This window comes from Mya arenaria, chromosome 3 (genome assembly GCF_026914265.1).
Source record: "Mya arenaria isolate MELC-2E11 chromosome 3, ASM2691426v1".
Lineage (NCBI taxonomy): Eukaryota > Metazoa > Mollusca > Bivalvia > Myida > Myidae > Mya > Mya arenaria.
Window position 1 is genome coordinate 25,613,600 of NC_069124.1, and position 21,721 is coordinate 25,635,320.

The window sequence follows — 21,721 nt, forward strand, 5'->3', positions numbered from 1 at the left end:
TGAAATGAATTCAGTATATGAAAGGATGAATTATTTTCAGTTAAACCGTTCCACAAAACGTGTCAACTACCCTAATACTAGTACTGGCTTGTTATGAAAAAAACATCTATGTCATCAGTTTCTTTTGATCTGGCCATTTTGGTACCATTTATTAAAATACATGTACGAGTATGTAAGAGATGATCGGAAGAAACGTGTTACCATGTATCTGTTATTTTCGCAATAGCTTACCACAAGCAGGCGTTGTTCCAGAAGTGGTCCATGTTCCGTCCTCCTGACAGACCGGAGTATAACCTCCGTACAACGAAAATCCGACGCCGCATAAGTACTGGGCAGTTGTTTGGGTGCCGTCCGTCGCCAGCTCGACGCTTCCAGAAGAGACCGCGGGGACGCTTTCGCACTTGCCTACAAGGAACATAATAAATCGAACTTTATTTTGGAACGTAAAAGAAATAGTTCGGAAAACAGGCTTACAATCACGAAACAATTAATGAGGTCAGCCTACATGATATAAACAAGGTATTGCACAATGCAACAATTAAAAACAACATTTTCCACCTATTAATAGGATATCCAGATAGTGAAAATACCATAGATATTCCATCTTTGTTCTGGTCTAGCTTTTGATAAATGCGCGAAGATCAACTAGTATTTGGCTGCAGAAGAGTCACTTACTGCAATTTGGATAAACAATCTCCCACCCCGCTCCATTTGCGTCACATGCGATTTCTGACGTCCCAACCATAGTGTAGCCGGTGTCACAAGAAAACGTTACCGTCAAACCGTCTGCGGATATCAGATAGGCACCGCCTTCCACAACTGTGGGTGGTTCACAAACTATTGGAAAAATAACCATTTAAAAGTCATAGAAAATGGTATAAATTCGTACATTGAATGTTTTCTTTCAGTAACTTCAAAATCTTAGTAATATAAAAATTAGAGAATATTGTTCTCAGTACTTAACTGTCGTTTTCAAAACGAAGAACGACTATATATAAACGTTGCTAGTTGCTTTTAATCCTTTTTATTGCAGCATGTGTGTATCATATCTGTCTATCAAGTTTCAGTTTGTATACCGTGTTTACAAATTGCATGAGGACAGTCACATCAAGACTACATACCACAATCCGACGGCTCTGTGCTCCATACACCGTCCGCTCCACACGTCAGGTTTGTGTCCCCGCTCACAACGTAGCCATCAGGACACTGGTACGTCGCCGTTGTCACTTCGCCGTCGGAGGTAACAGTCACGTTACCCGTGCTGACTGAGAGGGCCGGCAGCGCAGGGCAGCTCACTAAAAATAAAGTTCATATACATGTATGTCAAGTAGAGAAGGCAGTATTGTAAACAAGACATGATTTAAAAGTATATATACAATTTGAACATCCGAAGAGAACAAAACACGTTCCCATCCACCGTCAGCACACATTATCAGAAAAAAACGGCAGCACTTGAATGCCTTGCCCTGTCACAAATCTGGCCAGACTTTCGCCCAACTTGTACCAAGTGCACCGTTTCATCAATAATCATATGAGCAATTCTGGAACTAGTATGGATTTAAAACAGTGCAGTACTTCTGTCGTAAATCTCTCCTAGGTGCGAAATCGTTCTTAGTATTCTTGGTGAAATGAGCCCCTGTTATGGCTACCTGGGGACTTAGTGGGACAGACATGCACACGCGTTATCAAATGCTTTCATGTTTTCAAGAATACAAACACAATGTAAAGTACCCATTGATGCTTTTTCCATTGACATGTCATTGCTTGCCTGAAAGTATTAAAGTCATGACGTTTTTTAAGAATTGTTTGTTGTTTTTTTCATTTTCATACCACACTCGGGTTCTTCGAACTCCCAGGCGCCACTTGTATCACAGCTGAATGTGGTCAATCCGGACAAAGTTGACCCCGCGTCACAGGAGAAAGTGGCCACCGTCGTCTGACCATCGCTGGTGTATGATATTGACCCGTACGTCAGGTTGGTTAGAGGTGTGCATTGAACTGAAACAGGTTACACTTGTATTGGTATTTTAGCCTTAAAAACTATTTTTTTTATGTCATTCACGTGATATGTATTATGAATATTGTTTTAACATGTACAATTTGTCCTGTTTATAACATCTGAGACCTTGACCTTGTAAATTGACAATTATTGCCCTCCTGTCCAGTGTCGTAAAAACACAGCTGTTTGTGCATTCAAACAATATTCGATTTAAGTTTCTTGACCATTTTCCCTTGGCTGTGACCTACGTCACATGACATGATGATCTTTCTCGTGAATTTAACTTTTTCAAACAACTTTCACCCGGGCATATTCAAAAGGTGTGTCTATCATGCTAACAACTTACAGCCAGCGTCCCATTTATTCCTAGATTATTTTTTCCACCTAAACTCAACCACCCACCACAAGACGGTGTTTCTACGCTCCATCCCGACCCGTCACTTCCGCAGACTCCGCTATCGTTTCCGGTCATAGTGTAGCCTACGTCACATGTGTAAGTGATGGTCTGTCCGTCCGCGTTAACTGCGCCGTTTTCCGGTGCAGCAGGTGTTGTGCAAGCTAAAATATGAATACATGTAAAAATAAGTTGTCTACTTTCTGTATTGGTCAATGCGGCTAATAGTAACACTTTTATCTATACATACAGTTGCACGTACAGATACTGTCTGCTCGCCAAATGGGTCTGCCCATGTATGTATGCAGTGTACATGTACCAGAATATATTATTGAATTCGTTCGTTTATTCTTATAGATTTCAGCTTGATTAAGACAAAAGCTGTTCGTTGGATCATGCTTCAGTCCGTGTGTTTTTGTGTTATACACATATCAACAATTTTCACTTATATTTCTTCATTATTAATAATTACCACAGGTAGGTACGTCGTCTATCCAGATCCTGTCCTTCCGGCACGTGCTGGTGGAGGCCCCAACAAGGTCGTACCCATCGGCACACGTGAATGAGGCCCGGGTGGTCTTACCGTCCGTGGATAGCGTAAAATTACCGCTCGCTGGGACCTCGAGGTCCGGGCATTGGACTGAAATGTTTGATAGAATAATACGAATTATTTGAAGCATGAGAAGGGAATGCAAGGTGGTATATGTAAGAGTGACACCAGCCCCAAATTTCTCGAACAACCATATGTCCCTGAAAACACTTCAGTATCAAGCAAAGCTCACCTTTTGGTTTTTGTATAAATAAAGGTGTTTAGACTTTAACTGAAAATTATGATAAACTTTGTTTTGGTTTATAACTTTATAAGATCTAGTTTAATTAATCATCATTGGATGAATAAAAAAGATCGATAAGCTTGTTACGCTTCAGAGTTTTCGAGAAATTGGACCATTATCTTACCATCTCTTCTACTAAGTTTACTTACTGGACATAATGATCCAGTTACGCACATCACTGAGGTAACGATAGGCCATAGCAAGATACTATAGTTCCCTATAGTGGTGTCTATCGATGTTCAAGATTTATAACGAAATACAACATCTTGCAAACTAAAATAATAACCGCATGTGGGGGCGACAGAGCTCCATTGTCCATCCTGCTGGCAGTAACTGACCACTGCTCCGCTGATGGTGTACCCGACGTCACAGAAATAGTCGGCGTACGTCTGCAGGCCGTCCGTGGATAGCGTGAAATACCCGTCTGTAAGGTCTAGAACTTGAGCGCATTGTGCTGCAAATATAAATACCCAGAGCATGACTTTAGAAGCATTGCTTGTACAAAAACAACATTTGAAACTATTTTTGTGTGAAGGACAATGAAACAATACAATTCCAAACACTGTGCACATTTTCTTCAGCTGAGCACCCTAAAACAGTAGGCTTACCACAAGCCGGTTCCGTGCCCATCCAACCGGTTCCATTATCAGAGCACATCCTAACTGAGTCTCCCGTTAACGTGTAGTTAACGTCACACCCGTATGTCACTTCCGTCCCGTCGTCTGACTTGATGTAGCCGTTCGCCGGTGCCTCTGCCGACTGGCAACCTATTGAACACAAACATTTAACAATGGATATATCACGCATGTTCTTGTATAATACAAGCTGCATTCATTGATTTCCGTAAAGCCTATGACAAGACTAACAGAAGAAAACATTCGAATTATTTATTTGATATTTATAGAGATACTAAGATAACATAATGTTGTAAGTATTGAAGTCCCCACATATTACTGCGTTTCTTTTTATGTGCAGGAGAAAGTGGCCATTTTACATCTTGGTGGTCTAGACAGGGTTACATCTTATTTCCAGTCCTTTTCTATTGGCAAAAAATGATCGTAGAGGATTTACACTTTTCTCATTTTACTTCATGTAGCTAAGCCTTCCGAGCTTCCAAATCAAGTGTTTGCAACATATTTGTCTTCAACTTACTGCAAATCGGTGTAGGGTTAGTCCATGTACCGCCCGACTGACAGACCGAGGTATTGTCCCCGGTCATATAATAACCCTCCGCGCAAGAATACATAACTGTCGTGATCTGTCCGTTCGTCTCCTGAATGGCGTTTCCACTTTGAAGTGTTACTAGATCGTCACATTTCACTGCAAACATGCAATGATTAAGTTAAAGATGTTAAGATAATACCGCTTAGGAGTACAAGAGTGAATGCTAAAGTATCACGTTTGAATACTACACATTTGAGGGTAAAAAATGTAGTCGGTTCAGAAATATGACTTGTGCACAACTGATAATCCACAATATTATGTGTTCCTGAGCAACGAAAATACAAATTACACATGCATAACATAAAACTCTAAATACAAGTGATGACATTTACCACAGGACGGCGAGTTACCGCTCCACACACCCGAAGTATCGCACGTCAAAACTGACGTCCCTGTCATTGTGTGGCCGACGTCACAGGCGTACTCGGCGCTCGATATTAGACCGTCCGTGGATACAGTCACCATACCGTCCGTTATAGTGGGGACTGTACTACACGATTCTAAATTTACAAAGGTAATGTATTTGGCTTGCAATGACGGAGTTATTTTGCTCCAACCGTAAACGACATGTCATATTTCGCTCGAAGTTTATATCGACCATTGTCGCCAAAATAGTACTTCAAAGCTGTTTCATAGGCGCGTAAATACAAAATCAAATTATCTTGAAAAAAATTTTTTCTTGATTCCAACGAGACATAAACAATAGTATCTTAATTATCCAAATGGTGCAAAGAAAATAGATGCACACTAACTGCACTCGGGGGACGGGCTACTCCATCCAGACCCATCCGTCTGGCACGTTACTTCCGGTGAACCTAAGAGGTTGTATCCGGCCTCGCACTCGAATTCTGCGTGACTTCCGTTTGCCCACATGGACCCGTTGGTAGGGACAAGAGGGGCGTCACATACTGATAAGAACAAATGAATAATATTTGATAGATGTAAAAAAGGTTTTAATTTTGAAAAGGTACTTTATATAGTTGTCAAAGCTTGAATGACATCCAAGTATTATTCACAATCGAAACTCAAGTTACATGTTTATATCCTCGTCATTTTCATCATCATCGTCGTCGTCGTCATCATCATCATCATCATCATCATCATCATCATCATCATCATCATCATCATCATCATCATCAACAACAACAACAACAACAACACCAGCAGTAATAGAAGCAACTCAAATGCTGAGCAAGGTCAAATCTAAGTCTCTTAAATCGTCTGCTTTACAATTTGTGTTTTACATGTTTCACTCAGTACGCGTCATTAAAATCAACGTCAAACTTACGACAATCTGACGTTCCCGCGCTCCAAGCACCGTCAGTTCCACACGTCAACGTTGTCTCCCCGCTCACAACGTAACCGTCCGGACAGACGTACGTCGCCGTGGTCGCTAGGCCGTCAGTGGTCAAATTTATATACGCAGTACTGATGGAAATAGTGGGTAAAACGGGACAGGTCACTAAAATAAAGAAGGTCAATCAAAAGGGATGGTGGCAGCAAAAATATATTTTAATTGTTCTGCATCTAGTGTTCTCAATAGCAATTGATACTTCTTACATCACATGGCAGTTTTTTTAGAACGGTGACATGAACATTTTGCCTGCATAATATGCTTCACGTACAAACACATGTGCTCAACAAAGTGCAACAAGCGATGATGGATGTATATGAATGAAACGTAGTTTAAGATTCACATATTCTTTATTGATTTTTTTTTTCATTTTATGATTTAATGCGATTTTCCGTGAACAAATGCTCCGTTCTGATGAGTCTTGCTGGATGTTAACAATATACATGTATGTAATCTTACTAAGCGCCATATCCGATTATACTACACATAGAAAATGCTGAGTGGCACACTATTTATAACAGACCACATGATGGACTCTGTGCCGTCCACGTTCCGTCTTCCGTGCACGTGGGCTGGGAGTCGCCGTCCAGACTCGAACCAACACTGCACGTGTAAAGGGCGGTGGTTTGCGTTCCGTCCGTTACCAGTGTGACGTCACCGGAAGCGGGCGTGGTAAGATTCTCGCATTTCGCTGTAAATGTTAGTTATATAAACGTTTATTTAGAATAATACATACACATGCATTCTGCTAAATCTATTCTGACCCACGACGAGGTATCTCCGCCTCATGAAATACATTTTAACTTCTAAACATTAGAACAATTCGCAATGTAAATAAAATATTTGTTTTTAGGAATTAAAGGTCAACATGTAAAATAAGGTGATTTTCTGGGGGCTTTTGAAAAAGGCAACATTTTCAAAGTACAAACCGCATGCCGGGAAGAATATGAAATAGAATCGATATGAGTGAAGACCATTTTAAAACCACCGTTACATGTTGACACACGTCACCGATGGACCGTCGTCGTAAAGAGAAATATTACAAATAACATGTACTTACTGCAGTTGGGATATTTTATGGCCCAGCCGCCACCGTCCGTGTCACAGGAAATAGTTTGTGTTCCCGTCATGGTGTAGCCTCCGTCACACGTATACGTCACCGATAGGCCGTTAGAGGCGAGGGTGAAGTTACCGCCTGTGGGGACCGGTGGATCCTCACAAACTATAGTGAAAGCAAGTGGAACTCATGTAACAGTTTATGTTTTCAAAGGTGGTAGGCAAATGGTTATGTGGAAGTCCTACCAAAACGAACTCGCACCAGATTTGGAGAAGTCGTTACAAGTACATAATATTGTTCAAGCCTTAAAAGGGAAATTGTTTAAACAATAATGTAGGGATAAATTCCAGTCTAAAAAGCAAAGCAAATCGCGAAATTTCGTTAAATTGGGTTTTAAATATTACTTTATGTTCTTAATTGTACAACACAACTGGTCAACGACAATTAACATCGGAAAATCAGATTTCTTTTTATTACGCGTCGAAAAAAATGGAGATTCGTGGGGTTTTGCCAGATAGGGTCGGGTTGCTTTAAACACAGGTATTGTTTAAGGCCTTAGATGCTAAGTAAAAGCCCCAATATGGTGAGATCAAATGCAGGTTGGCAAATGTCACAGAGGGATATCACGTGGTGGTTAGAGACAAATTAGCCATTTAATCGGTTAGTTTGTATCCACCATTTCTTATATAGTTATCTATTGTTTCTGTCGTATATCATCTAGATAGAATCGCACTAAGCACAATTAAAAAATAGTTTCATGTACACCAAAACAAGACAAATATATTTTGTTCTTACCACAGTCAGAAGGACCAGAATCCCAGCTGCCGTCCGACCCACACGTCAGTATGGGGGAACCTTTCACCTGGTAGCCGGCTGGACAGTTGTACGTTGCAAACGTCGCTGTACCATTGGTGCTCAGGGTAACGTTTCCGGCTGTGACTGATAGCTGGGATAGGTCATCGCACGATTCTTAGAAAAAAAGATTCTTTAAATTTCCATTCACTTTTTTCTAATCAAGGGGGGTAATTAGGCAACAATGAGTTATAGTTCATGTATTACACACACATATTGTACGCGGTTTATTCTTAGCTCAAATCAACCCCTGCTTTTTGTTCTGGAATGACCTGAAAGAAGCAATTGAGTGATATAAACTTCTTACACTATCACCGTAAAACGTAACATTTTTATTTGGTTAGATATAGGTAAGGAGAGGGTAGAGGAGGTAAAGTAGAAAGGAGAGGGTAGAGGAGGGAAAGTAGAAAGGAGAAGAGGGGAAGTAAAATGAAATAGAAAAGGGTAGACGATGGGAAGTATAAAGGAGAGGGTAGAGGAGGGGAAGTAGAAAGGAGGGGAAGGAGAGAAAGGAGATAGTAGAGGAGGTGAAGTAGAAAGGAGAGAGTGGAGGGGAAGTAGAAAGGAGAGGGGAAGTAGAAAGGAGAGGGTAGAGGAGGGGAAGTAGAAACGAAATAGGAGAAAGAAGAAGAGGGGAAATAGAAGAGGGGAAATAGGAAAGGGTAGAAAAGGGGAAGTAAAAAGGAGAGGGTAGAGGAGGGGAAGTAGAAAGGTAGAAGAGGGGAAGTAAAAAGGAGAGGGTAGAGGAGGGTAAGTAGAAACGAGAGGGTAGAGGACAGGAAATAGAAAAGAGAGATGGATGGGAAGTAGAAAGGAGAGGGTAGAGCAAGGGAAGTAGAAAGGAGAGGGTAAAAGAGGGGAAGTAGAAAGAAAAGGGTAGAGGAGGGGAAGTAGAAACGAAATAGGAGAAAGAAAAATAGGGGAAATAGAAGAGGGGAAATAGGAAAGGGTAGAAAAGGGGAAGTAGAAACGAGAGGGTAGAGATAACGAGTTGGAGAAGAGGAAAAAGAGATGGGAAGGAGAGAAATTTAGTTTTTGTATTAATAAAGGCTCTCGTAGCATGCGCGACCACATACGCTGTACGATTGGAAAAGATAGAAGAGAAACAGATCTCGTACCATGCACGACCACACGTACGAGTGATGGCTATCAGTCTGAGAGCCAGGCTCGAAAACCAGCACCGCCAGTTCCCGTTCAAATTCGTCCAAGATATGAAACCCTGGGGGAAATTTTCTCATGACTCGAACTTTCAGGTTTAAATGGCGAAATTCTATATCAGTTTCCGTGGAAATGCTTTTGTTATAAATTCACGCAGTCGCACACAAAAAGCGTACATATTGTAATATCATATTTTCACAGCATTATTCTGGAATGACAAGTATTCAAAAATCAACTAATTGTCATATTTTTCCGATAAAGTAATATTTTTCTGCTTCCGGTTTTTTCTATAGTCAATTTATATTATTTATACATGTTCTATAAATAAATTTATTATAATAATAACAATGCTTTACTGTAGCGCGTTTGGCTTTTGGCACCTTTTTCCACTACAATGAAAGGTGCGAATAAAGGGCCATGAATTAAATGAAAAAATGAAACTTAAGTTTAATACATACTGGCAGTATATGTACAATTTATCTTACTATTTAATGTATAACGCTTGAAATATGAAGAAATCATTATATTGAACAATTGTACGTCTCAACATATATGTTTTTCTCGACGACATGATTTTTGTTTTGATTTTTGTTTTCAAACTGTCACGTATCAGTGCACCATATCATTGGGAGGACTGTTCAAAACTTTGTTAATGTTAACGTCATCGTTGCAAACATTTTACTGCTCTGGAAGATAAATCGAAACACTTTTGATCTGATGTGGTCCTAACACGAGTTCAGAGAACTATTTAAGCAGTATTTGTTTTATTAAAATGTAAACATACGGCATATAGGGGCTTCAGAAGATGTGGACCACGTCCCGTCTGGCTGACAAGTGGCCGTCCCTCCACCGGAAAGGGAGTATCCGACACCACACAGGTACTGGGCCGTCGTCTCGGTGCCGTCTGTACTCAGCTGGAGACTTCCGGATGCAGGGTCCGTCAGGTCTTCACATTTGCCTGAAAGGGTTCATTCTTGGGATGCACACATACAATTTACACTGATCACTGTTGTTCATGTTCATATGTCTATCTATATATAATGATTCCATAAGTCTAAAGATAATCGGACCGTCAAGTAAATTTAGTGTTGATTGTTACAGCCTTTGAAAAATACAACGTGGGCCCGGACCTACCATGCCTATTGGAGCTACGCTGGTGGTTGAAGCATTACAGTGCGGTTACTTACTACAGTTCGGATACGAAATCTGCCAACCCCCGCCCTCCGTGTCACAGGCTATCTCTGACGTTCCATCCATTGTATACCCGGCCCCGCACGTAAACGTCACAGTTAGGCCGTCACTCGATACCTCGAACGAGCCGCCGTCAACGGGCGCAGGTGGATCACATACTGGGAAAGGAAATCACAGCCAGTTTAAACTGCACTCTCACAGATATACCATTTTTACAACTTTTTATATTTTTTGTCTTGGAAAGAGCATGTTTTGGCGTAAATATCTGCAAACCAATGATAGAAGATTGCTGACAAAAGATCAGATCGCAGATGTTCATATTTCCATACGAAAATTAATGTTTTGTAGCTTAAACCGTTACTTACGGTTTTAAGAAAAAAATCATAAAACATCATTTTTTGAACTTAAATATAAAAATCTGCGATCCAATTTTTTGTCAGCAGTCTTACATAACTGGTTTCCATGGATTTTCGCAAAAATTGGCTCGTTCAAGACAGAAAATAAAAAAGTTGTCAAAACGTTCAATTTGTGAGAGTGCAGCTTTAAGAAATCCGTTCAACAAATGAACTAGATCTCTGATAGCTTCATCAACCTTAATGCTGAATTGTGATGTCTGGTGGCCCATATGCAATTTTGGTATCATGTGAAAGGTATTTGCTGGCTGACTATTTACATCTTAAATAAATGACCAAAACTACTTCATACATACAGTTATTGCAGTTTGAATATTTGCTCTTTATTTAAACTGAAATCAGATTTAAATGTATCATTTCGAAATAAAAGAGGCTTGAAATGACTGTATTGTTATAATGTTTTTGGTAAATATTTTACATTTCCATCTCTTGCACACAAATCACGTTCAAACGATATCAAACTTATATGGGTGACCAGGCATCTATAGTTCACACATTCGAGGGTCGTATTCCTTAAAGCTGCACATTCACTGATGGACCGTTTTGAAAACTGTTGAAAACTTTTTACTTTTTTGGTTTTTGCTTGGAATGAGCCAATTTTAGCGCAAATGTCTGAAAACCAGTGATAAAAGACTGCTGACAAAAGATCAGATCGCAGTTTTTCATATTCACGTTCAAAATTGATATTATGGCTAAGAAAAATGTATTTTTAGGCAGTATTCCAAACAACTGAGATCTGTTCTATTGTGAATCCTCTTAAATGAGTAAATTAAAGGCATTGCTACCAAAATCAACTGATTCTGAGACAAAAACTAAAAAAGGTCAAAACTGTCTCTGACTTTGGACAAACTGAGAGCAATACGATGAGGTATACAGAGATGGTAGCAATATGTAATGGGAAGGGTCTGCATGTTATTCATTGTAGGCGGTTTTCTACACATATTTCTATAAACTCATAACGTGTATGTGAAGTATATAGATACGATTAAAATGAGCTTTCATATAGCTTGCAATACAAGTACATGTAGACTAACCACAGTCAGAAGTTTCTGCGCTCCAGTTGCTGTCGGTCCCACATGTCAACGTGGACTCGCCGGTAACGACGTAGCCGTCGGGACAGGAGTACGTTGCTGTTGTTGTAAGGCCGTCAGTAGCGACGGTCAAATTTCCCGTGCTGACAGATATAGCAGGTAGAGAGGAACAACTAACTGAAAGCAGAAAGAAACGCTTTTTGCGATTGTCTTATCCAATGTGCTATAAAATTGGCATAACGCTATATATTATTATAAAGTAAAAAGTAACGTCGATAAAAAAAATTGAAAATCACTTACTCGAATGAGCGATCATATTCGTTATCATTTTTATTACAAACAAATTAGCTGGAAAGCATCCGACACCTAGGCTGACTGGCGTATGACAAGTGGTGGAATCCTTCCTATCAACCTATGGTGGGGGTCACAGATAAAATTAACGTTGGACATCTCTTTTGACGTTAAATGAATCTATTAAAAAATTACCACATATAGGTTCACTGACATCCCAACTGCCTGACGTCTGACAAGTAGCGGCGTATTGGCCATCCATCGTGTAATACGGATCACATGTAAACGTGACGGTTGACGTCACTCCAGTCGACGTTAAATGAACGTTCAGACCAGACGTTGCCGTCAGCTCGTCACACGGGTCTGAAAGGCAATAACATTTTGAATGGTTCTAATTTGAAGGGGTAGAAAAAAAGTTTTGGTCAATGCATTTTAACGCCGACGACAATGACACGAATGAGACAATTATTCGCCTATTTCTTAGAAAACTGACAAAGTTAAATGGTAATAGAATGGAGGAGGGATTTGATTAACACAAAAACAAACTCACTGCAAGTCGGTTCAGATCCGGACCAACTATTGTCTGCCTGGCATTCCCTCGTCTGAGCGCCCACGAGAACAAATCCGACGTCACAACTGTATGTTAAAGTTGTCCCGTCGGTAGATACCGACATCGTACCATTGGCGATGGAAGACGGCAGTATACAGGCTGCGAAGAAAGGCACAGTATAAAAAAACAAAAAAAAAACAATAATGACTTTACTGAAGAAATCACCATGCAGTGTACAGTGTCTACGATAAATCGCCTAAAATGAGAGTTCTAACTTTCGCGAGTTTTTGGAAATCAGTTACAGTATACATCCCAAAAGTGAGCAACTTTTCATACTTCAGTATTCACTTAGAAATTTCAACTGATTTGTTTTGTGTTAAAATTGTCGGACACAGTTTCAATAAATATAATCAAAGTACCGAAAGCACTAAAGGTTAGGACTGGTAATCAATATTGGTCTTAACTGCATCCAAAAACAATGTAGCTAATCGGGTAACTTGTTGTTAATAACTGACCAACAGTGTGAATGAAGTCAATAAAGCATGACCATAAATTAACTAAAGTTGTGTATTTAATACCACCCTGTGAGTCAATAGAATGCAATTAACATTGTGTTGCAACTATCTGTGTACATATTGTCTTGCTCTTTGTTTATGGTGCTTTTCACGGGCTATTTTGTTGGACGTTCGATAAGGACAAGCATATGCTAGCACGTGTGTGGTACGTTCATGCAGGTGCACGTGTATATACATCAACCTACTGCAAGTTGGGTCCTCATCTGTCCAAGTATGGTTAGTCTGACAGACCCGAGTTTGAGGCCCGGCCAGCGAGTACTGATCCGTGCACGTGTAACTGGCCGTGGTCACTGCACCGTCTGTACTGATCGTCACCGTTCCACCGGAAGGGGCCGTCACCGCGGGGCAGGTGACTGTTATTTTGAAATGACAGAACGTTTTAGCGGCAATTTAAGCTCATTAACACATGCACTGTTCAGAAGAGAAAAAAATCGTTCAGTTAACTGACGTTAGAGGTTAGAAAGTGTGATGGTCTCTTTTTAGATGAAATGCTAATTATATTAAATACAGAACAGAACATAACATAATTTTATTCGACGTATACCAACAAGGTACATAGTCATAGAATATAAATACATGTATATAACGTGAAATCAACATGTCACTAAATACAGATTCAATACAAGCAATGTCTATATGTAGATATGAATAATTGTCATACGTGAAAAAAATATAACATGCAAATGATAAAATATGAGGATGAGCTGATATAAACTAATCACTATGTGTAATGGAAGTTCTATGTTTTAGAGCATCTTTTATATATTTGGATCATTTAAATACAGTATTTTTGTTGTCTTACAGTTCTATGAACTTGTACATGCTTGGTCTGACATAAAAATATGTTTAATGTATTTCCTTCAGATGTCATTATAACAAGGACATATTAATATTATATTAAGTAATTATGAACTATTTTTACTTACTGCAGGATTCTTCTGTAAAATAAAATAAAATGGAATTAAACTTCAAAGCATTGACATAATATATTTTCAATTGAAATAGCGCTTGATAATGGTTTTAAAGCACAAATAACTTATTTTAACCATTGTCGGATTCATCAAGTGCACTACCTTGAGTCAGGGCCAGTGTTGCAGTCGCTGTCTCCCCACAGCGTCTTGGTGCCACTGAAGCACTCGTGCCGTCCGCTGATATTGCCTATAAACACACATACGAGAGTAATATCAGTATTGAAATTTAAAAAAAAAAGAAGAAAAGAAAACAGAAATATAAACTCAAAACAACCCATCGGAATGTTACTGAGTGACAGAAAACAATGTTTGGACATGTAAATACACGGTCCTTTCAGAATATTAAAGTATAGTTACGAGGCGTCTGATTTGATTAAAATTGAAAAAATAATTTCTGGAATCTGCGACCTATGTGTTGACAGTCAAGTGTGGTACCACTAGACCACGAACCCGCCGAGGTGCCTCTAAAAGGTATTAAAATATTTCCCCTTGTGGTACCCATCCGCTTAAAATATAAACCAACCAAAACGTTGTATTTGTTGTGCTTTATATACATCATTTGATTGGTCTAAAATCTATATCTATCTTATACAGCTAAGCCGAAAACATAAGATTTCCTTGGTACATAAATCTACTTTAATCCTTTTTATGACAACAATGGACCTTGTCCTTTTTTCTGATTTTTGCAATAAACTTTGAGGAAGATTTCACAAATAAACATAACTTTGCGTTTTTATTCAAAATTTTGAGTAGTGCTTATCGACACCCTGAATGTTTAACTGTACCAGTACACGTGTTTGTTTGTTTTTTAAAAACCACATATGTTCCTAAAGATCGAACATTTTGGAACAAAGGATTATTTTGTTGTATTACTCGAGAATAATTGGTTTACCAAACATGAGAACCTATACACCGTGGACTCATCGATGTCGGCGTCCGCGTCGATGCCGTTGTATACGGTGACGTAATAGGCGTCTCCGACTGGTACATTGTCCACGCACCAAACCGTGGGGGAGACTGGAAATAATGTGTTCGGGAGTATGATTAGCAGTCGTGAATAGAGGAATTGATATAATAATATAGGTTGCTAAAACTTTCAACTAATTATTATGCATCAATCACCTATAAATGTTTCCCCGGCAGGCGCCGTGGGCAAACCGAGGCATTTGGACGAACAGGTTTTGTTGTATAACCCCTTTCTCCCGGAGCAATTTAATAAACGAAAATCCTGTTGTCGGTAATTTTTAAGGCATCAGAACAATTTCGAAGAAAACCCCGGCCAAGTCGATTTCCCACTTGGCGGTCTCAGCGGGCCTGTCTCAAAACCGTCTTTCACCCACCATCTTAAATAAATTGACTGTTTTGACATGTTTTGCCAATCATTAATTGTATTCTAGATAAAATAAAGTGCTTCTAGCCTGTTGCTTATTTTCATCTAAAAATAAGGCATATCATAGTGAAATTCATGCACCATGTTAGTTTATGTGAGTGAACGTGTACTCAATACAAACAAGCAATATTTACCAGAGTTTGCAACATCGGATTTGCACGTGTCAAACGTCATTTGAGATGTGTCCGTACACATGTCAAGCGCTTTACCCGTGCACGAGACCGGGACACCCGTGCCCACTGTCGAATGGGAGAAGGAATAATCTCCAAGCGTCACGTACGGGCAGTCTACTTTACTACCGACTGGATTGGCTGAAAATAAATGTATGGCAACAAAATATTTAGAATCTAATAATGTGCCAATTGTTCAGAACGTTGTTGAACGTCTTGAACGTGATCGTTGTCAACTGCTCGGGAAGTTAAACATATTTGAGACTCTTATTTGAGTTGAACTTGTTTATATTTTCATATGTGAACACATCATCAAATAATTCAGGTTTAAAAGTTAACGACGATATCGTTTATCATATTGTTAACAAAGTTCTGAACAATTGGCCCAATAATGTATCTGATCAGATATAAATGGTTCCTACAAACAAATTCTGCACCTCATTATAGAAGTATTTAAAGGCCCAGTTAAATCCTTCTATAAAGCCCCCCCCCCCCTAAAAAAATAAAAATATATTAATATTTTTTTTTTTTTTTTTTTTTTTTTTTTAAATAAATAAATAAAAAATAACATAAATAAAGAAGAAAAAAAGTGTATTGTACACAAACTCTGTGTTTTGATCTTAGCCTTATTGCCTAATAATTGTCTTTTCAGATCTCCGATCTGAGTAGCCTACTGTGCAGTTTTTGAGGTTTTATTGTAGAAATGGACCCTAAATGGCCCAGAGCCAATAAACAAATAAACAGGAAATTGGCCCCTACTGTGACATCAGTGCAATCAGCAGAAGATGCCCAGCACAATAGGGGATTGTCATTCCAAACATTCCTTAAACTAGGCCTTTAAGTTATAGAAGTTTACTTTTAGATGTTGTGTCGTTATACGTTTTGTGTCTTGATAACGCTGTTGCTAGATATATCAGTAAGGCCCCCAAAAAATAATTGTTTCTAGGTAGGGTTGGTAGGGATTTTTTTTTCCAAAATCTGTCGTAAGTTCAGAGTGTTTTCTTGCACATGGCAGTCTTTCCTACATTACTGTCATTGCCTGACTTTGTTTTATCATATAAACAATAATTCTGAATAAAATCTGCATTTATCCTCCCTTCGTAACTCTCTATTCGCTAACGAATATTTTTTTTGCTCAGAAACGGAAAAAAATAGTTAGGGTCGGCGCATTTTTATAGGTAGGGTCGGGTTACCCGAAACAGACATATTTTTTAGGCCTAACTGAGGACGAATTAACGGTGCATTTCTCACCCTGTTGTTGCAACGTATTAATTAAACAACAAGATGTATCGCAACCTGCTAGTACAGTATACCACGTAATAAATAGGTCATATATGCTACATCGGAAGGCAATATATTGCTTAAAATAAAGACTTAAATCAAAGATAACTTTTCTTTTACAACACCATTTTAAATGAGCAGGGCAGTGTTAAAGAGCCCCGCATTTGTTTTATTACCGACATTTGATAAAGTCATTAGTTTCATCAAACACTTCGACAAACCTGTTTCCAAAATCATGTTTTGACAGTGCTCAGTCAGACGGCCGTATTGTGAAAAGGTTTGTCGAAGTGTTTAAAGAAATTAAACTCCCAATCAAACTCTGGTGAAAGACCGAAGGCAGGGCTCCGTAAGCGGCGAAGACTGCGCTTTGTTTTATTTAAAATGGTGCGGAAATAGGAAATTTATCTTTGTTTAAAGTCTTAATTCGAGGCAAAATATTGCCTTCCGAATAAATAGATAAATAAATAAAGAAAGAAAGAAAAGAAAGAAAGAAAGAAAGAAAGAAAGAAAGAAAGAAAGAAAGAAAGAAAGAAAGAAAGAAAGAAAGAAAAAAAGAAAAGAAAGAAAGAAAGAAAGAAAGAAAGAGAAAGAAAGAAAGAAAGAAAGAAAGAAAGAAAGAAAGAAAGAAAGAAAGAAAGAAAGAAAAAAAAAACATCAACAATGTATGCAATTGGTAAAGTGTTCGGTTTGGTCGAGCTTATCCAAAATGTTTATTGATTGGTCAATACTTATCCAATAAAAAATCGTTTTAATGAGTTTACCAGCCAAGTGTTAACCTGTTGACAAGTTATCAACGTTTTATACAATTGACTGCAGTGTGTATTGCGTCATGTAAACATCAGCACCAGTCTGTAGAATGGACAGTTTGTCTGACAGATAAGACACATTTCATCAGTTGCAATGATTACGAACAGTCTCAAGTCCGAGGCTAGGCTCAGATTCAGAAAAGCACGTTTATCAAATAACAAAGAATCATATTTATTCAATTTGCTTTACGAAATTAATGTTAATCAATGCTTATTTTCAAAAAGAAAAGAACATTTAGCAAATTTCATCATTAATTCTAAACTACGTGTAAAAAAAACTTGCCTGTTGAAATCCACAACCCATATTCAGAATCTGCTGGTCTGTCGTCGAGATAGTCTTCTAGACACACGAGGTTTGTGGTGGGATCAGTGGGGCTTCCTTGTATTCGTTTTGGCTCAGTGAACGTGTTGGAGTCCAATTCTAATTCAAATGATATTATACATGTATTATGCATGAATTAATTTATATCAACTTTTTTTTTCTATATGTTACAGTGTGTGTATACCACGTGATAAATTGCGTCATAAATGCTACGTCGAAAGTCAAAATTTTGCTTTCAATGAAGGCTTTGAACAAAGATTACTTTACCATCTCTTCATCATTTTAAATGAAACATAGCGCAGTCTACGCCGCTTACAGAGCCCGGCATTCGGTCTTTTACCAGAGTTTGATTGAGAGTTTAGTTTCTTAAAACACTTCGACAAACCTTTTTACAATACGGCCGTCTGACGGAGCACTGTCAAAACATTATTTTGGAAACAGGTTTGTCGAAGTGTTCGATGAAACTAATCACCTAATCGATGTCCGGTAATGAAACAAGGGTGGAGTTCTTTAAACGACGTAGACTGTCCTTTGTTTCATTTAAAATGGTGTAGTAAAAGAAAAGTTATCTTTGTGTTAAGTCTTCTTTTTAAGCAAAATGTTGCCTTCCGACGTAGTATATATGACGTGGTATACACACACTGTATTAGAGTTCGCGCTTATTTTGCCAACTAGTTCCGCCCTTTGTGTAGTAACGTGGTATTTTGGCGCGAAAGTTAACTCGCCCATGCGCTAGTTTTATAGTTTTTACTGTATATTTAAAGGAAAATAATAAAGAAGTAGAAAATCTAAGGTATATTCTTTAAAATTGTCACAAAAATATTTTAAATGTGTATTGAAAAGCTGTCATTACGATTCGATAGCTAATTACATATCTATTTAATTCGGAGAATTTTTCGTCTTCTGATTTCGCCCCAAAATATAAACAATATTGCATACTTGTGTAGACGTAGTATCTGTATGAAGAGTCTGTTATTCTAGTGAGATGTAAGCACATGTAGCCCCTAAAATCTGAGTTTAACCTTCGAAACGTTTCTTTGGACCTGAAAATAAAAAATGGTATTTTATTTAAGTTAGTCATTTCTAAACGTACATTCGTCTGTAGACTACAAAACCCAATGTTCAAATACGAAATTTATAAATCTTCTTTTAAAATTACATGTTAAAATGGTCACTGGTCTGATAAAATCTGATCACAGACAGTCGAATGTTTCATCCTTGCAGACGTGTTTACATGGACGACGCGGCTATAAAAATCCACTAGAAGTTAATCTCTGAAAAGAACTTGAAAAAAGAGCACCTGTATGCACTTAAAAAACTTTAAACGAGATATTATCTCGTTTAATCGATTTATGTATCTCGTTTTAACGACTCATTGTAATTCGTTAAAGAGACTTACAAACGCGTTATAACGACTAACCTATCTCGTTTAAACGACATAATTTACCAACCAGAATTGCGAGATTAACGAGATTCCGTAGCTGTTTTTAACAAGTTATTTATTCGTTTTAACGAGATATGTAAGTCAATTAAACGAGATACTTAGTCGTTTAAACGAGATACGTATGCCGTGACGAGATGAGCAAATAACACCAATGAAACTCGTAACCGTAATTAACGCAGTGGAAAAAAATCACTGATTTATGGTACGGCGCTGTAATGGAGGCATAAAGTGCGCATTCGATAACTTAGTAGAATGATGCGGAAAAACACACGATTTAAATGGCTTATATTAATAACTATCAGTGGAATTTTTAAACCAAAATATTGTACAGAAATTGTTATGTTTTAATAGTAATAATTGAAGTGAAATTTAGCATTTTCTCGAGATCAGCTTTAATTTATACATGTAGACGAATGGCATGCATAAATATTTGAGTAAAATGTAAAAAAAAAATCAACCTGACAATAAGGTATCCTTTCGTCTCAAGGTTATCAGTACTCAGACACTCCCACTGCGTGTACTCTTGATTCGTACCATCACTTTTTTTTACGGTGAACCAGAACCCGGTCATTGTGGTACTCGTATCGAACATTATGGTGTCCTCGACCCCGTCATACCACTCCGTGTTTGTCAGTCCGTACGGCCACGTACACGCCCCTACGATGTAGACAACTCATGGTAAAATATAGAATATCATTATGTTTAAACTGGTCCCATATACACTTACGTGTTCAGCTTGAGTCTTAGACTTAGAAAAGCATATATTTTTTTTATATTTCGGTGTTATATTTGCTATTACAAGTTTCCAAGGTTATTCAACATTACTCATGTCACAAAATGAGCGTAAAAGAATCAATACAACATAATGAGGTATTACAAACATATTGGACATAATAATACAGATATTTATTCAGACTTTCTAATTATTCATACGTTTTAAATTATTGAAAGTTATTATATATGTTCAAACAAATAAACATTTACTTATTGAGAAGAACAAAGTGTTCCATTATTTTACTAAATATATTTACAATACATTTGAGGAATTTACATAGTTTCATGAATTTTGTATTATCTTTGGGGTCGATTTTCATAATTTCTTTAAATTTCAAAACAATAGGATATTGCTATATTTTTTTCTCAATAAATCTTATTCTATATTCTGTAAACTTGCTACATTCTAGTACATAATGGATTCCATCACAAATACTGTTTTTGAACAGGGTTGTTTCAGCCCTGTTCAGTGTAGCCACAAACTCGACACTCACAACATAAAATGCCTATTGATAGTAACAAGTGTCGTCTGCCTCTTTACCACCAAAACTATAGCTTGAGAGAGTGCGGACTATATAAAATGTAAGTAAGATAGTTTCATTCCGACCCGAGCGTAGGGTGTTTTGCGGAAACGAGGTTTACCGAGATAAAATGCCAGTATGGAACTCCTTTTTAATGGTCGCCACATTGTAATTACCTCCCTTGTTGAAGACTGTCGTCTGTAGCATCATGGAAACCTTGTCTTGTGGCAATATTTAGAACGCTAATTAATTATTTCTCGCTTCAAATGTCATCATAAAACAGTTTTCACGCACCTTTCAAGAAATAATGTTTTACTCTCCTATTTAAAGACCGATTTGACTATTAACATAATCTGAATCACTGTGCGCATATCCTTGACAACCACGAATTATCGCATATCCATACGCAATTATTTTCACTTAGCACAAAAGAGTTCCAGCACAAAATACATTTTTACTTAATTTTGTTTAACTGAGGTGGGAGAAAAAGCATCTACCATAGCCGCTCGTGTAAGATAGGTTCATCCCGACCCTCGCGCAGGGTGTTTTGCGGAAACTCGGTAAACCTCGTTTCCGCAAAACACCCTACGCTCGGGTCGGAATGGACCTATCTTACACTCTCGGCCATGGAAGATACTTATAATCTTGCTGACGAGTTAGCTGACGATATAGAAATAGAAGAGAGTTGCTGACCATTTAGACAAAGAAGGAAAAAAAAAGTTTTGAATTTAAAGATTTTTCAAGACTTATTTTGTTAAACTTATTTTATATACTTTTTATAGTCTACGTATAGACGGATGTTTGTGTATTTTTTGTGAAAATGGCCTTTCATTGAAATGAATTGCGTTATATTTTTTGCTGGTTTGGTGTAAATATGAGAAAATATCACGGATTAAATCAATTTTTTAGATGTTTCATTTACAGTTGTTTGAATTCAATTATTTTTATTTTGATCATTTGAATTAAGAAATTATTTCTCTTGAATCTGTTGTACTTTCGAAGTTGTTTTGTGAATAACAAGGCAACATAGGCAACCTCTTGCTAATGAGTAAAGTTTGATTAGTATATATTTCATTTTCTTGGTTGGGAATAGCATAAGCATTCACCCTTTTTTATATTT

General features: G+C 37.9%; 1 protein-coding gene across 1 annotated transcript in view; it reads right to left on the reverse strand.

Annotated features, from left to right (window-relative positions):
• The window catches only part of LOC128225884 (sushi, von Willebrand factor type A, EGF and pentraxin domain-containing protein 1-like), a 42,624-nt gene that overhangs the window by 19,690 nt on the left and 1,213 nt on the right, over window positions 1–21,721 (reverse strand). Inside the window, exons 2-29 of the mRNA XM_052935783.1 lie at window positions 19,765–19,963; window positions 18,802–18,905; window positions 17,824–17,961; window positions 15,418–15,594; window positions 14,786–14,910; window positions 13,996–14,080; window positions 13,849–13,860; window positions 13,108–13,275; window positions 12,348–12,506; window positions 11,993–12,160; window positions 11,510–11,683; window positions 10,059–10,220; window positions 9,656–9,829; window positions 7,657–7,830; window positions 6,865–7,026; window positions 6,328–6,495; window positions 5,739–5,912; window positions 5,203–5,358; window positions 4,783–4,950; window positions 4,379–4,546; window positions 3,835–3,993; window positions 3,513–3,680; window positions 2,866–3,033; window positions 2,402–2,557; window positions 1,831–1,998; window positions 1,122–1,295; window positions 676–837; window positions 232–405 (exon numbers count right to left, since the gene is read on the reverse strand). Of these exons, the coding sequence (XP_052791743.1) occupies window positions 232–405; window positions 676–837; window positions 1,122–1,295; window positions 1,831–1,998; window positions 2,402–2,557; window positions 2,866–3,033; window positions 3,513–3,680; window positions 3,835–3,993; window positions 4,379–4,546; window positions 4,783–4,950; window positions 5,203–5,358; window positions 5,739–5,912; window positions 6,328–6,495; window positions 6,865–7,026; window positions 7,657–7,830; window positions 9,656–9,829; window positions 10,059–10,220; window positions 11,510–11,683; window positions 11,993–12,160; window positions 12,348–12,506; window positions 13,108–13,275; window positions 13,849–13,860; window positions 13,996–14,080; window positions 14,786–14,910; window positions 15,418–15,594; window positions 17,824–17,961; window positions 18,802–18,905; window positions 19,765–19,963 (4,344 nt within the window). The remainder of the gene's footprint in view (window positions 1–231; window positions 406–675; window positions 838–1,121; window positions 1,296–1,830; window positions 1,999–2,401; window positions 2,558–2,865; window positions 3,034–3,512; window positions 3,681–3,834; window positions 3,994–4,378; window positions 4,547–4,782; window positions 4,951–5,202; window positions 5,359–5,738; window positions 5,913–6,327; window positions 6,496–6,864; window positions 7,027–7,656; window positions 7,831–9,655; window positions 9,830–10,058; window positions 10,221–11,509; window positions 11,684–11,992; window positions 12,161–12,347; window positions 12,507–13,107; window positions 13,276–13,848; window positions 13,861–13,995; window positions 14,081–14,785; window positions 14,911–15,417; window positions 15,595–17,823; window positions 17,962–18,801; window positions 18,906–19,764; window positions 19,964–21,721) is intronic.